Below are 14842 nucleotides of genomic sequence, written 5' to 3'. Positions count from 1 at the left end.
TGTGAGTGATGACTGGTAAACTTCTTGCATCTTGAGGCTGAAATCAGAAGTCACCTCTCAGGGACTGATTATTTTTCTATTCCTCATCCTGTATTTATGAGTTTGGTGGCTTAGAAAGATATCTGATATGGGAAGTCTGAGGAGAAAATATCATATCATTCTTCTAGTGGAAGAGGTCAGGCAGGAGTAGAGGGGCATGGGACTAAGATTTCCACCTGAAAGTCAGACTATCCTCCTGGGTGTGTGTGTTGGGGGTGGAGGTGGGGAGTGTTCCAGGATAAAATCCAAACACAGTGATTCTGTGGTCCTGGACTGGATTGTTTAGAGTTCTGTGTCCCTGCAGGAGAACAAGGTCCCCCAACACTTGATCATCAGTCACATTACTCTGTCGGGCATCATTCCTTCCTTGAAGTTGGGCTGCTCAGAAGACCAGTGATGAGTCTCTCAGGACCTGTGAGTGAAGGCTGGAGACCAAGCTCTGTCCTCAGGACACAGGGTTGTAGCTGAGGGAGCATAGATGAGATGGTTGCTTCAGATACTGGGGTCTCCTTAACCAGAGGACTGCTAACTGGGAATACCAGGTGTGGATTTCATAGATGTGGTCTTTGAGTTTTGTTTTTTTTTTTAAGATTTATTTATGTATTTCTCTCCCACCCCTCCCCACCCCAGTTGTCTGCTCTCTGTGCCTATTTGCTGCGTCTTCTTTGTCCGCTTCTGTGGTCAGCATCACGGGAATCTGTGTTTCTTTTTGTTGTGTCATCTTGTTGTGTCAGCTCTCCGTGTGTGCGGCGCCATTCCTGGGCAGGCTGCACTTTCTTTCGCGCTGGGTGGCTCTCCTTACGAGGCACACTCCTTGTGCGTGGGGCTCCCCTACGCGGGGGACACCCCTGCGTGGCACGACACTCCTTGCTCACATCAGCACTGCACGTGGGCCAGCTCCACACGGGTCAAGGAGGCCCGGGGTTTGAACTGCAGACCTCCCATGTGGTAGACGGACGCCCTAACCACTGGGCCAAGTCCGCTGCCTCTTTGAGTTTTTCAAAAAAGGAAATACTGAAAATATTCCATAGTCTTTAAAAATGAATAAAATAACCACAAATTTCCATGAACTAAAATAGGGTCATATTATTTGTGGATACTGAATAGCTGTAGCTTCCTAAAGAGAGGAACAGGAAAATTGAGTCCCAGCCCCTCATTGTTTTTTTCTTTTTTTCTCACCATCAGAGCAGAGCCAAGAAGAGTCAAAAGGAAACACTTAAAGGTAAGACTTGGGAGTGGCTGTAGCTCAGAGGTTGAGCACCTGCTTCCAATGTACAAGGTCCTGGGTTCAGTTCCTGGTGCCTCCTTAAAAAAAAAAATTGAGGTAAGACTCTGCCTATTCCTCCTAAGCTCTCCAAGGGGACCCCTCCCTCTCCCTTCTATGATGTCCCAGATCCATAATCTCTGAGCATGTTAGTTGCTAGATACAGACTCTCAGAAAATAGAGTGCTCAGAGGAGAGGCTCATGGGAAGGAAGTCAGAACCTGAGACACATCTCACATTCCCTGAAGCAGTGATGGGCCTGGGCAATGGATGTAACCCAACAGGTAGTCATGTGAGATGTAGAGGAAGGACTACTGGTCAGTTTGGTGTTAGAACTTCCGTTCTGTGTCTTTAGACAAGTACTTTTAACTTCCTCAATGCTCAGAGTATTCTTTGAGATAACCACTGGTCTCTGTCCTTCAGAGCACATGTGAGACTTCTTACTATTGTCATTGACCACTTGATTTTGTATTCTAATTCTTGGGGTTCTCAAAGTCCAAAGTAGCAGGGTCGCCACTAAAGGAACTTTGTAATTTAAAATGCTTATGCTTCTATTTTCAGTAATCTCCTATAACCCACTATTCTGATTTCCAAGGTTGGAGAGTTTGCCAGAGAGAAGTAAAAGAGGCAAGAAATCTGCTTTCTCTTCTGCAAAGGTGACTAAACATTTCCCTTATTTCCTGTATGCCTTATTCTGGCAAAGTCTATGCAATTCCAGGACATCAGTGAAACCTGGGGTTGGCATGGGAGGGAAAATCCATAGAGTACCGAATGTTACAAGCTTAGAGAGAGGGATAAAAGGTGAATTGTGAGACCAGGGAACTGGGGGAAAGTACAGTATGCTTTGGATGCTCCTCCCTTACCAGCCCTGCCAGGCTTCCACATGTTTGTTCTGGTCCTGGCTGCAGCTTTGTTCCTCCTATCTCTGCAGCCACCTGGGCCAGCGCCTTGATAAGGGCGGGTTTCGTCGACTGTTATGTCCAGATCCCTTCTGTGACGTGTGTAATAGAGCAACTGCTGAGGTCAATCGGCTGCTGTTTGGGGAAACCCTGGAGGATGCTGTTCCCTCTTTATCTCCCTTGTATTCTACAGCTCCTGTGACTGAATCATCACTCTCTCTGCCCTCTGCCCTCTCAGCAGACACTCCAGCAGACCTAACACCAGCACCTCCGCCTGAACCCTCTCCACCCCTCTACTCCAGTCTCTCACCTGACCTCATGACCCCCTTAGTTGACTTTCTTTCACCCTCACCACTGGGAGACCCTCTACCACCAGAGTTTTTTCCCCCTTTGGATCCCAAATTTCCAATGGACTATTTTATTCCACAGCCACTTGCCTTTCCCCCTTTTCCAATATATCACACTCAGAGAGAGGATCCTCTTCTCCAACCAGAGAATGCTTTGTCTCTGAACACTGTCTTTGCACTTGATCCCACCCTCTCTCAAGATAATAATGTTGCACCAAATTTGTCCCGTGCAATGAATCCTGCTGGTTTGTTTGTTTATCGTGCTTCACCATCACCAGACGGTGCTTTAACTGTGCCTCAATCTCAAGCGATCGCAGTCTTACCAAAGCCTGTACCAGAAAGCACATCTCCAGATAGCCCTGCTGGGATGGCTGCTTATGTCCCAACAGTCAAAGGCATTGACTCTTCCAGCCTGTCTATCTCACAGATCCCTTATTGGCATGCTAGTGCCAAGAATGTGTTTCTCCGAACATTAACACCCTCTGATTTTCAACAAAATCATGTTCCCCACCATCTATCAGAGTCCTTTCCCTGGGGAGACTCTGCAACCAAGCATACAGAGGCCAGTGACATTTCTTTCCTTGGCCCTAAGAATATGGAGAAGAAAGAAAAGGAGGGACCATTTGTCAACCAAATCTGGCCAGAATACCAACGGACATCTTCAAGGAATTCACTGCAGCCATTTGCTGGTGAGCAAGACACCACAACCCTCACAACTGGCTGGAACACCAAAGGCAAACCAGAACAGCTCCCCATTTGTCAACATCTATTATATGTCAAACTTTTGGGGGGAAACTTCCAGCTCTTTTGGGGTCTCCCCTCTCTGCACAGTGAGTCCCTGGTGGCTACTTTCCTGGTCTCAGGTAGCTACTCCCCAATACAGTGCCCTTCTGTCTTATTCAATGGAATCTGTAAGGCCCCCCCAGTCCAAAGGAAGGATAATGTATCCCTGCCATTTCCCAAGACCCAGCCCGTTCCCCTTTCCAATGTATGTTCCCTCCCCTTGCCTTCAACCCAGGACCAACTACGGCCCCTACATCTCACTCAGGTTCAGTCACAGGTCCCAATCCTACCATCCTCTTTTCCACCCCAGATTAGGTCCTGTGGAGTGTCTTTTCATAAATCCCTGAATGATGCGCAATCTCTCATCCCAAATGCAATTCCTCACCTGGAATGGCACTTGTTGCAGAAGCAACAGGAAAATTTATGGGGTCTAGGCCCTGTGCTCCAACAATCTCAAGAAATCTTTTGTCCTCCAGCTCCCAAACTTCCACTGTCCCGTCGGTCCTCTCAGGCCTGTGTTTCAACCTCCACCCTTCCTCAACCTTTTCCTATCAGTAGGAAACCCCAGGAAGAACCTCCAAAGAGGCTAATCCCACACAAGTGCCTCCTGGCTTCTAGGAGTCAACAGTCTCCAGCAATGATGCAGCCTCAGTGCAAATTAACAGGAAAATCTCAGCAGAAATGCAGCTATGTGCTCTCACAAATTTCGGAGTTTATGGGCCAGAGTAGTAGCAATCTAGTGAAGACTGAATTGAATCAACTAGGAAGTTTCCATGAGAAGGGTCCATCAAAGGGCCATCTAAGGCAAGACTTGGGGAGGAATCTTGGACATAGTCTGAGGAAGGGCCCAAAAGATAACTCATCAAGGTTCTCACAACACTACAGAGTGAGGGATCTGGGGACAGCCTTTGAGAAGGAGACAAAAAGTGACTGGGTGTATCCCTCAAGGAACGACTCAGGGAATGAATTATTAAATGTCTCAAGGAAGCACATAGATGAGAATCAAAGGAAAAAGATCCTCACGTTTCATTTGTGTAAGAAGTTTTGGCAAATCACTGAGTGTAAGATTCCTTTGGGTGTGTGTCGTTCATGGCTTGCTGACATCAATACATTACCTTCTCCTGGGTGTTCTCATACCAATATGGAAAACAGAAGTTTGGATTCAATGGTGGGTGGGGACTACTGCCAGACTACCACTCTGCAGCTTTTCTTCCTTGATCCTGACACCCAAAAGATGCTAGAAGCTCATCTTTTAAGGTTTCGAATGAGTCAAAAGTGGGGACTACCCCTCAAGGTCCTAGAATCTGTAAAACTCTACACTTTGAGAAAAGTCCAGCCATGGTCCCTTTCCCCAATCATCTTTCCTTCCTCAGCCAAGCTTATTTCTGGTGTGGACTTCAAAGCTAAGGTTTCCAAGACCTTTAGAAGAAGAATTCAAGCATTTCAGGGAGATGAGGTACTAACAACAATTTCAGTCCCCATTCTGGATCATCCTTCCCCTGCCATCTTACCTGTAGGCAAGGAAGGGCAGACTACCAAGAGACGATCACCCTTGTATGCCAATCACGAGCTTGCAGAAGACTTCCAGAAAACTGAGGATGGCAGACAGACATTTCTGCCCTTCATATACAGCACTGTAGACAACATGAGTCAGAGTGAGACTACAAGAGCCAATAGATGCAGCCAAGAGCTACTTGCAAGTCAAGCTGGGGCTGAATGTGAGCTAAGGGATCAGCAAGTGAGTTCCAGTGATAGAATAGAAAGGCTTCAAGACAAAGAGATGATGGAAAAAAATTTGAAACATTTTCTCCTGACCAACATGTCTAGGGAGATATTCAAGGCCAAGGAACTCTATGCTCTACAATCACAATCTAGTGACATCCTGATAACCAGTGAGCTTGGAAATTCTCAAATGATAAATGTGGATACAAGTAAATTAGAAGCTAACCTCCTCACTGAATTACCCTCATCTTCAAGAATATTGGTTCCCCAAGATCCTGAGCTATCATTCCTACAGAAACAAATGATTCATAATTTAAAGTTCGAATTGGAGAGTGAGGAGCTTAGTCATGCTCAAGATTGTCCCACTGACCTGTCCCTTACATCAGATAGCTTCTTTTCCAAGTCCTTAGCTTCCTCAGTGCTGCATTCCCACTTGGAGGACAGAGGGATCAGTATGGAGCAGCGGCAGGAGCCATGGGTCCGTACTCATGTCTTACAGATGGGTCAGGATAAGTATTTCCCACAAGGTGCAAAGAGAATGAATCCTTGGGAACCCAAAGTAGGAGAATGTGGAAGAAAGGATACAGGATTAGGGACATCCCACGTAAGATGGAAGAGCCACCCTTTCCAGGACAGGAGACTGGAGAAGACCCTTGAGCGCATGACTTCCCCATCCTTATCACAGAAGGAACAGTCTCCTCCTGAAAGTTACTTCAGAAAAAAGATAAGGCAATTTCTTCAGTGGTTACATTACAAAAGCAAAAGCTCATGGCTGGCAAGTTTCCTGCAAAAAACCAAGAACATGCTGGCACCTGTGAAGCATGAAATTTCAGTTGAAAATAAAGCTGTCTTGATGAGCCATGGGACTCCTGAAGCACAGGAGCTCATGACAGTCATTGGGAATATGCTAGAGGAGAAACTCAGATGTAAACTCAGACTTCAGGCCTCAGAGTTAAGTCACTACAAGGAGGACCTGCAGGCCCTAGCAGAGTCGGAAGAGGGGACTTTCTCCAGCGACAGCATTCTCTCCTGTGAAGCATCAAGTATTGACTCCAGAAGCCAAGAATCTATTTGCTGGCCCGAGCCATTCTACACTTGCTAGATGGTTCTGAGGCAGGGAGAAATATCCTAGAAAGTTGTGGGATCTGAGGACAGGCTGTTATGTGTGGGTTATCCCCCATTTACACCCCCCAGGGGCCTGAGTCCCTTCCAAGTCTCACCTGCATGCCTCAAGAATTCAGGGTGCCTCAGGCCACCTTTATCACTGCTGAAGGCAGCCTCAGAAGTCTTTCCTATCCAGGCTTTTCCAGCACTTTCAGGGAGGAAAATTTCTTCCCACAGAATAATACATTCCTTGTTGAGAAATCCTCTCCATTTTCCTGGCAGCATAACCTTTGATGAGAATTGTCTGTCTTAGCACAACCAAGAACATTGATCCTTCCTAATAAAAGTTTCTTCTAATACGAGAGTGGTGTTTTCTCTGTGTGCTGTTTTGGGGCATGGGTTTTGGGAATCTTGGGGCTTGTCCTTGGGGAAAGGAAAGGTCTAGTTCAGCTCTTACTTGATTGCTTCCTTTGGCTTTAAAAAGGTGATCAGTTCTCCTGAAGGCGGCCTGGCACTCACAGTTTTATCCTGAGTTCCCTTATTTGACGTTGCTCAGAACACCTGTGTTTAGAACACTTTATTTATTTATTGTATTATCATCAAATTGTACTGAAAGTTTATTCTAAAAACATTGAAGCCTTTTCAAAGTGAATAAAACTTCTTAGGTCTAGAACTTTTTGAGCTATTTGCTCACTACCCTGATCTATATACAGCTGTATGGCGGGATGAGGGACTCTGGCAAAACAAAGCCAGAAACCCCCATCGCTGCCTCTAGCAAGTTTTGGAAATGGAGGCAGAGGGATGTTTAGGCCCTGAAGTCAGAAGTAGGAAGAATTTTACTCCGGGATCTTTTAGTGAGAAATAAATGTCACCTGCCTCCAAGAGCCCCTGTCTTCCTCATGAAGTTTCGGGAAATGTTCTGCACCTCTTGCCTCACCTTAATGAAAACTGGAGAGCAGCTCATCCTTTCCCCCTCCTCTACTCCGTCACAAACTCTAGAGCAGTAGGGAGAATGGAACTTGCAGCTCTGAAAGGAGTCAGAAATAGGAACATTTTCTTGAAAACAGAGTTTCCAGAAGATCTCACAGGTGAGTAACTACTCGGTAAGGGGTGTGTGGATAATAGGAATCGCTGCTGTGAACACTGGATTAGCCGGGGGCAGTCTAGGAGCTGGGTAGGTACTGCAGGGAAATCTGTCAAGTGTGGAATCCTGTTGTCAAATTCTGAGCTTGGCAACCAAGTCTCCCTGTCTGTGAGGGCATCTCAAGGAAAGGGAAGAGCTACACCCCAGGGAATCTTCTCAGGCATTATTAAAGACTAAGAGATCACCTGGTCATCACTTGTAGGAATGCTCATCTAGCAGCCACCCATAGTTTGTGGAAATATCAAACAGAGTAAGGAAAATTTAATGGTAAAGTGAGTGGGCAAGGAAGGAAAAAATGAAGCCGGGAAAGAATGACCCCATTATCCTTAATCATGCCTCATCCTGGCCATACCCTACTCCCCAACACTACTTTACCCAGACTTTACCACCTTGAATTAATCAGAGATTTTAGAACACCGCAATACATCTAAGTAAGAGTACATGAGATAGACTTTGAGCATGAAGACAATATCTGCAGCAATATATCAGACGTGGAACCATCCTATTTGGAGAAGGTGATTTTGGTGCCTGCCATCCAGCCATGCTAAATGTTACATGAGGTTATAGTGATTTAAGGGGTATATTAATTATCTACTCTTGCATAATAGATATCCCAGAATTTAGTGGCTTAAAACAACACACATTTATTATCTCAGTTTTTATGAGACAGGAACCTGGACGTGGTTTAGTTGGGTTCTCTCCTTCAGGATTTCTCACAAGGCTGCAATCAAGAAGTCAGCTGGAGCTGGTGTTTCATCTGAAGGCTTGAGTGGGGAGGGATCTATTTCCACACTCAATTACACAGTTGTTAGAAACATTTAGTTAGGACCTGTTTAACTGAGGGCTTCAATTTCTTACTGGCTATTGGCTGGAGGTCACCCTCTTCGTCAAGTGGACCTCTCCAACATACCTTGTTTCATTAAAGCGAGGGAGAGAGTCTGCTTGCAACACAGAAGTTACAATCCTTTGTAAACTAATAATGGAAATGACCATTACCTTTGCTTTATTCTACTGGTTAGAAGCAAATCAGTAGGTTCAGTCCACATTCAAGGGGGAGGATAATTACACAAGGGTGTGACTACCAGGAGACAAGGATCATTGGAAGTTTCTTAGAAGTCTGCTAACCACCACGGTCTCTTCTTGGACACCCCACTCCAGTTCATCAAAGTTGCCAAAGGCACCAAGTAGCTCCTCATCTGCATCCATATCCCAGGTCAACAGTCTTAACAGTTGAGCGGTGTGGCCAATGGTAAAAAAAACCATCAAAAAGTTTGGAAGCTCCAAAGAAGAAGGGAAAGGTCACTTGGAGGCAAAGCATTCATCATGAATAACAAAGGGAATGGAGCCTTTACCTGAAGTATCACCATCAGTATTCAGACTTAGAGGGGAGGAGAAGGTAAGGGTAATGTGGCTTACTTTCTTTTTTTTTTAAGATTTATTTCTCTCCCCTTTCCCCTCCCCCCAGTTGTCTGCTCTCTGTGTCCATTCGCTGTGTGTTCTTCTGAGCCCACTTGTATTCTTGTCAGTGACACTGGGAATCTGTGTCTCTTTTTTGTTGCATCATTTTTGCTGCATCAGCTCTCCGTATGTGCAGTGCCACTCCTGGGCAGGCTGCACTTTTTTTGTGTGGGGCAGCTCTCCTTGTGGGGTGCACTCCTTGCGCGTGGGGCTCCCCTATGTGGGAGACACCCCCACATGGCACAGTACCCCTTGCACACGTCAGCACTGCATGTGGGCCAGGTCACCACACGGGTCAGGAGGCCTTGGGTTTGAACCCTGGGCCTCCCATGTGGTAGGCGGAGGCCCTATCAGTTGAGCCAAATCCACTTCCCTAATGTGGCTTACTTTGGTGCCACCATAGTTTTTCCACTCCACCCTAAGTCTAAGATAACAGGCCTAAAGAAGCAACAACCTTCAGCTCCTGTGGAGATGGACTCATTTATAAAGGAAGAAAATCCCAGAGGCTGCATGGTTTAATTTTTTGCTCATAAAATACATGTACTATAGCACACCCATCTTTTCAATTTCATTCTCATAGTGTGAACATTAGAGAGAATGAGTCACACAATTGGTGGAAAAGCCAATACTAGGGAACTCAGAACATGTAACTCCATGACCACAGGACCCTAACCAAGGGGGATGTGGAGGCTTAAAGGGGTTGAGTTACTGGCCTGGAGTCAGACAAGACACACTGGGTACCTAAAAATTTGCTTCCATTCAGAGAAACATTGGATGAGGCAATGAGATAGGATTTATACACCTACAGTATCTAGGAAATGACTTGTCCAAATGACATGGCAGCCCACCCAGAGGTGATCTCTTACTGTGCCTAATACTGCTTTCCCAGATGCCTATCCTTATGGGGAAGAAGAACTGCCAAAAAAAGCAGGAAAGGTTATTGGTTAAACAATGATTGGAAAGATGAGAGATCATTTCCTCTAGAAAAAGATTTCATGAATTTTGTGCCCACACTAGGGCTCACAGTGTCATGCAATTTTGGGAGTATCATTTATATTGTACAGAGTGGTGTCTGAAGAACTGCTAGTGACAATGCAAAAGGAATGGACTCCCTGAATTTCTACATCTCCAAGTCCATACTTCTGAAGGTTTGAATTTTGTGAATCCCAGAAAAGACTGTTCTTGAACTGATCCATTCCTGTGGGTGTGGGGCCCTTTGATTGCATTAAATTCAGTTATGGGAACTTTAATTAGATCACCTTAGGGTTTTGATTGGACTACAACAGTGAGGTGTGACCCAGGTTAGATCTCCACCTTCTTGCTGGGTCTTACAGAAACTGAGAACACAAAAAAGAGACACAGAAAACAGAGCTCTGACATTTTGACCTGGTCATGTGATAGAGAGGACTGCAGGTTTGCCTGTAGCTGCAGAAAGACAGAGAAGCTCCAAGAGGCTCAAAGAGATGAGGTTCAGGGAAAGATGCCTAATTGTTATGGCTGAGCTTGAGGAGAAAGTAGAAGACAGGAAGACCTGCCATCTTGCCTCATCACATGGCAGGACTCCAGCATCTGCTAGCAGCTGACCTTTGGTGAGAAAGCATCTCTGATGATGCCTTGATTTGGACATTTCACAGCCTTGGAATAATAAGATTTTACCCAAAATAAATTCCCCTATACAAATCAATCCATTTCTAATATTTTTGTATCAGCAGCCTTAGCTAACTAAAACAGTATTCCATTATACCTAATGTCAGGGCAAACAAATGCATGAATTGTCTGGTACCTTGGATATGGACTGGGCAGAGACCTCAGATCCCAGTTGCAGAGATTTCAAATTTCTCTGGAGTCAGGTGCTACTTAAGGAAATGAGATTCCTTGAGGCAATCTCTATGGGGTTTACCACTGAAAATGGTACCCAAATCTGCAGTCTTATTGAAGGGGCGGAGACTATGGGAAATGACTCTTGAGGTCTATAACTTCCAGTGGCCCTGAAGCAGAGCACAAATTAGCCTATTTTTGGGGGCAGGGGTGGGGGGTGGGGAGGAGGTTCAGGAAATGGCAGGTCTTCATTAGGGAGGCCAAGTAGCATTCAGGGATTTATGGAAGCTGCTTCCTTATCTTTGTGGGGAAACTCAGGTTTTGTTCCTTTTTCTGTTGGGTATGTGAGAGAACAGGAGGAACAGGCTGATTATCATGCAAATTTAGCAATGCTTCATTTTGGGAGGGAGGTTGAGTTGACTAGACAAGAAGCAGTAATTTCCCTCTGCAGGAATTACCAACTTTAGGTAATTTTCATTTGTGGCAGGTTAATTGACAAAGCTATTGATTGCTGTTTCTACTCCCTGCCAGAGGGGACTCCAGAGGAAAAAAGTTTAACTTTCTTCTTTTGTCTTCTGTGAAGCTCTGGGCTTCTGGTCCCAGGAGTTATTAACGGCTTTCATGTTTCCTGGCCCAAAATCAAAGTTGGGAGCCAAGTGTTATTCAGTCCTATCCAGACTCTCCTGTGGGAGGGGCATTTAACTGTGCAATCCTAGGAAGAAGATAAGAGTTGATGCAGGTGTTTCGTGAAAGAGGGAGAGTTGCCTCATGTATCAGTGCCTCCTAGGACTTGAGGAAAATGATATAAAGATGGGTTCCCTATGGTGGAAGGGTTCTTGGCGGAAGTCCTCTAGGAGGTAGCAAGATTTCTTAAGGAGATGAAATGTTTACTGGGATGATTAATTATCAAGCCCCATTATCTTGAGAACTGCAGTGAAACACTGCAGTGCTCATACTTGGCATCAAGACTGTGCAGCGACTAGCCCAATGAGCTTGGACAATGAACATCCCAAAGGCAACCATGACGGGTCCACAATCAGAGGAGTTTTCCTACATAGTTGTTTGTGTCAACACCAACCTAAATAGGCAGAAGGTCCCCAGTAATTAATATTGGGTGTCTTCCTATCCTTTTCCATGGAGACTTCGAGCCAGGTTTAATACAATTTAGAAAAATTAAGTACTGCTTGCTGCATTTCAGTGTTGTAGAACAAATGCATGCTTAATATATGTATATTATCCCATTTAATCTGTCAAAAGAATAATTGCACTGAACAATGCTAAACACGCAAGATGATTTTATTCAAAGCTATGTACAATAGGGCAGAGAAAGAGCTCAAAGCAGCAGAAGCAGAGGGCAGGAGTGTTTTTAAGGACTGGTTTCAGTTTGTGAGAATGAACTGGAGGGGGAGGTCAAGCAATAGTGTGTCAATTACATGGAGTTCTCTCCTGAGTTTGCTACTTAGGTCAGATGGAATGTGTTCTATCTGGATTTCATAAAGGCCAAGGTGAGGGAGGTGAGGGGTCTAGAGTCAGGGGGAAGCATGTCTAAAGTGAAGTCAAGCTAAGAAGTTAAGGCTGTCTTGGTCAGTAACACAAAGGATAGGGGATTTCTTAACCCATGCTGTTCTGCAGGATCACAGGGTTCAGGTATAATTCAACACTGTCAAATGTTCACAACCCCTTGAAGTAGGGCAACCTGAGGGACAGAGCAAGTAATATGTATTTAGTGAACTGGCACAGAAGGAGGAGTCAGGAATAGAGAGCCCTCTATTGTGGGAAATCATTTGGGTGTGTAAATGATGGCAAATATAATTCAACTGACTTAAACAAAAAAGAGATTGTGTTGACTTAGGTACCTGAAACATCTAGGAGTAAGGCTGGCCTCAGGCAGCAAGCATGACATGATGTGGGGGTTCAAATGCTGCCACCTGGATTCCGTCAAGATTCTGTTTCTCCAATTAAAAACAACAGCTGGGGGGGTACTGGGTTCCTGGCCAGGGGGGCTCTGTCATGGTCCCTAAGGGAGCAGCGGCAGTCCCCCAGGTGCAACGGTAAGAACCAGGAAGGAATGAGGGTCCAACAGTGGGTTCCTGATACTAATGACTATGCTTGTGAGCCTATACGCCTGCAATAAGAACAAGGCCTAGAGCAGCATTGTGCCTGGGAGTTTCCTCCTGACAGCCTTCATGTTACTCAAATGTGACCAGTCTCGAAGCCAAACTCAGTATGTAGATGCAGTGCATTCCCCCCAGCGTGGGACATGACACCCGGGGATAAGCCTCCCTGGCACCGAGGGATCACTACCAAATACCAGCTGAAGATGCAACTAGAAAATGACCTTGAATTAAAAGTTCAATGCGGATCAGCAGAATATCCCTGTCTACATATAATAACATGACTTTAAAACGCTGTTTGACCTAATGTAAGGGAGAAATGGAAAGGAGAAATGAGTTTATATGGCTACGAGTCTCTAAAAAAGAGTCTGGAGGTTGTCAGAAGGATTGCCCTTATGCACACCTGAGCAGAGTCTCAGAGACAAATAAAGTAGATACAACCCCAGGTATTGGTTCTTTTGAGGGCTAAAGAGACCCACGGGTTCTATGGTCATGGCAGATGGGGTTCACTGCCATGTCAGAGGGCCCTTTTTTGGAGCAGGTGTTTCTGCATCATGGAACTGGACTCAGATGGGATCTCTTTTCACAAGACTTTCATGCTACTTTACTGGAATTGTAGTTGGTGCTGGGGTTTAAGATATATTTAGGGGATTTGAATCTCTGGACTGACAATATGATAGCCAGGCTCTGAGCCTCAACAGACTTCAGCTCCTACACTCTGATTTATTGGACTTACCCCACTCAGCTAACATGGAGTTGAAGAAGGTCAACCACCACACCATGGAGCCTAGAGTGCCTACAACTGAAAGCAGGAGGATTGTATCCAGTATCCATGTGGAATCTAAGCCCCCACTTGACATAGATGTGCAATAGACACAACCAATCCAATGTCCACAGAGAAAATGTGGCATTGGTGTGGGAAGGGTGGCCATGGTGGCTACTGGGTGCAGGGAATGGGAGGAAGAGATGAGATGGGGAGGTGTTTTCGGGACTTGGAGTTGTCCTGGGTGGTGCTTCACGGACAACTACGGGACATTGTAGATCCCCCCAGGGCCCACTGGATGGAATGTGGGAGAGTGTGGGCTATGATGTGGACCATTAACTATGGGGTGCAGTGATGCCCAGAGATGTACTTATGTACAGGTGCAATGGATGTGTCATGATGATGGGAGAGAGTGTTGCTGTGGGGGGAGTGGGGGGTGGGGGCGGTGGGGTTGAATGGGACTTCATATTTTTTTAATGTAATATTTTTTAAAAAATGAATAAAAAATTTAAAAAAGATTGTTTCTCCATCAAGATTCCATTTCTATCCATTTCTTGGCTTGATAGTCTGCACTGGTTTCACTGAAAGACTGGCAAGCACAAGGTCACATCTTCTAAGCTTCTGCCACTGAAAATGATTGCCTCTTCTGCTAGTGCCTTCAAAAGTGCCATTGTGCCTTATTGCCTCCAGTTGGATTGTTTGCTTATTCCTTATCAATTGCCAGAAGCATGGGATGATCTTTTTGGTCAAATCTGAGTTACAACCCATTCTTAAAATAAAAGTGTTGGAGAAAGACAACTCCATTTGCAGAAAGACTGAGGCTAAAGAATATGAATAGGTCCCCAGAGGGTAAGAGAAGTGATATTACCAGAAGGTAAGTTAATGCCAGAAACACTTTCGCCCTCCAAAAAAATGGAGTCTGATATTCCACCCTTTCACTTCATCTCTCTATTCTGCCAGCTGTGCGCTCAATATGCCAATTCTTCAACTTAATCAGGAACTACAAGCCATTGATATTTAACTCTTCTCTCTGCCATCTGCCAATCTCTTGACTTCACTTCCTTCCTCTCCAAGATAGACTTGATGGTCAATCACTTAACTACAAACCTCAATAGCTCCACTCTAAGCAGCCTACCCTATTCTCCTTTCATCGTTTCTGCCTGCCAGAATCAAACTACACCTTTTCGAAAGCGGCCTTCTAATAAGGTGTTGATTCCATTTGGATAATAAAATCACACAAGTATGCTGGTGCCACCATAAACTTAAGGTCAGCTACAATACTGCCTGAAAAGAATCCATTCATTTCTCCAGGGCTCACCATGTACTATGTATTCTTCCAGTAATTTGGGACACAGCAGTGGAGGAAACAAATTAAGTCTCCTTTCCTG

At 45.2% G+C, this 14842-nt stretch overlaps 1 protein-coding gene across 1 annotated transcript; it reads left to right on the top strand.

Annotated features, from left to right (window-relative positions):
• Positions 1-1868: 1868 nt before the first annotated feature.
• LOC101413781 (spermatogenesis-associated protein 31D1-like) lies at positions 1869-6516 on the top strand. The gene is made up of 2 exons (XM_058302913.2): positions 1869-1958; positions 2234-6516. The coding sequence occupies exon 2, from the start codon at positions 2520-2522 to the stop codon at positions 6153-6155; it is 3636 nt and encodes a 1211-aa protein (XP_058158896.1). The 5' UTR covers positions 1869-1958; positions 2234-2519; the 3' UTR covers positions 6156-6516.
• The last annotated feature ends 8326 nt before the right edge of the window (positions 6517-14842 follow it).

The sequence above is a fragment of the Dasypus novemcinctus genome, chromosome 8 (genome assembly GCF_030445035.2).
Source record: "Dasypus novemcinctus isolate mDasNov1 chromosome 8, mDasNov1.1.hap2, whole genome shotgun sequence".
NCBI classification, from domain to species: domain Eukaryota; kingdom Metazoa; phylum Chordata; class Mammalia; order Cingulata; family Dasypodidae; genus Dasypus; species Dasypus novemcinctus.
This window is presented reverse-complemented; position numbering and strand designations above follow the sequence as displayed.

Excerpts from the sequence above, each read along its gene's own strand:
- LOC101413781 (XM_058302913.2), top strand. The coding sequence starts at position 2,520 with ATGACCCCCTTAGTTGACTTTCTTTCACCCTCACCACTGGGAGACCCT.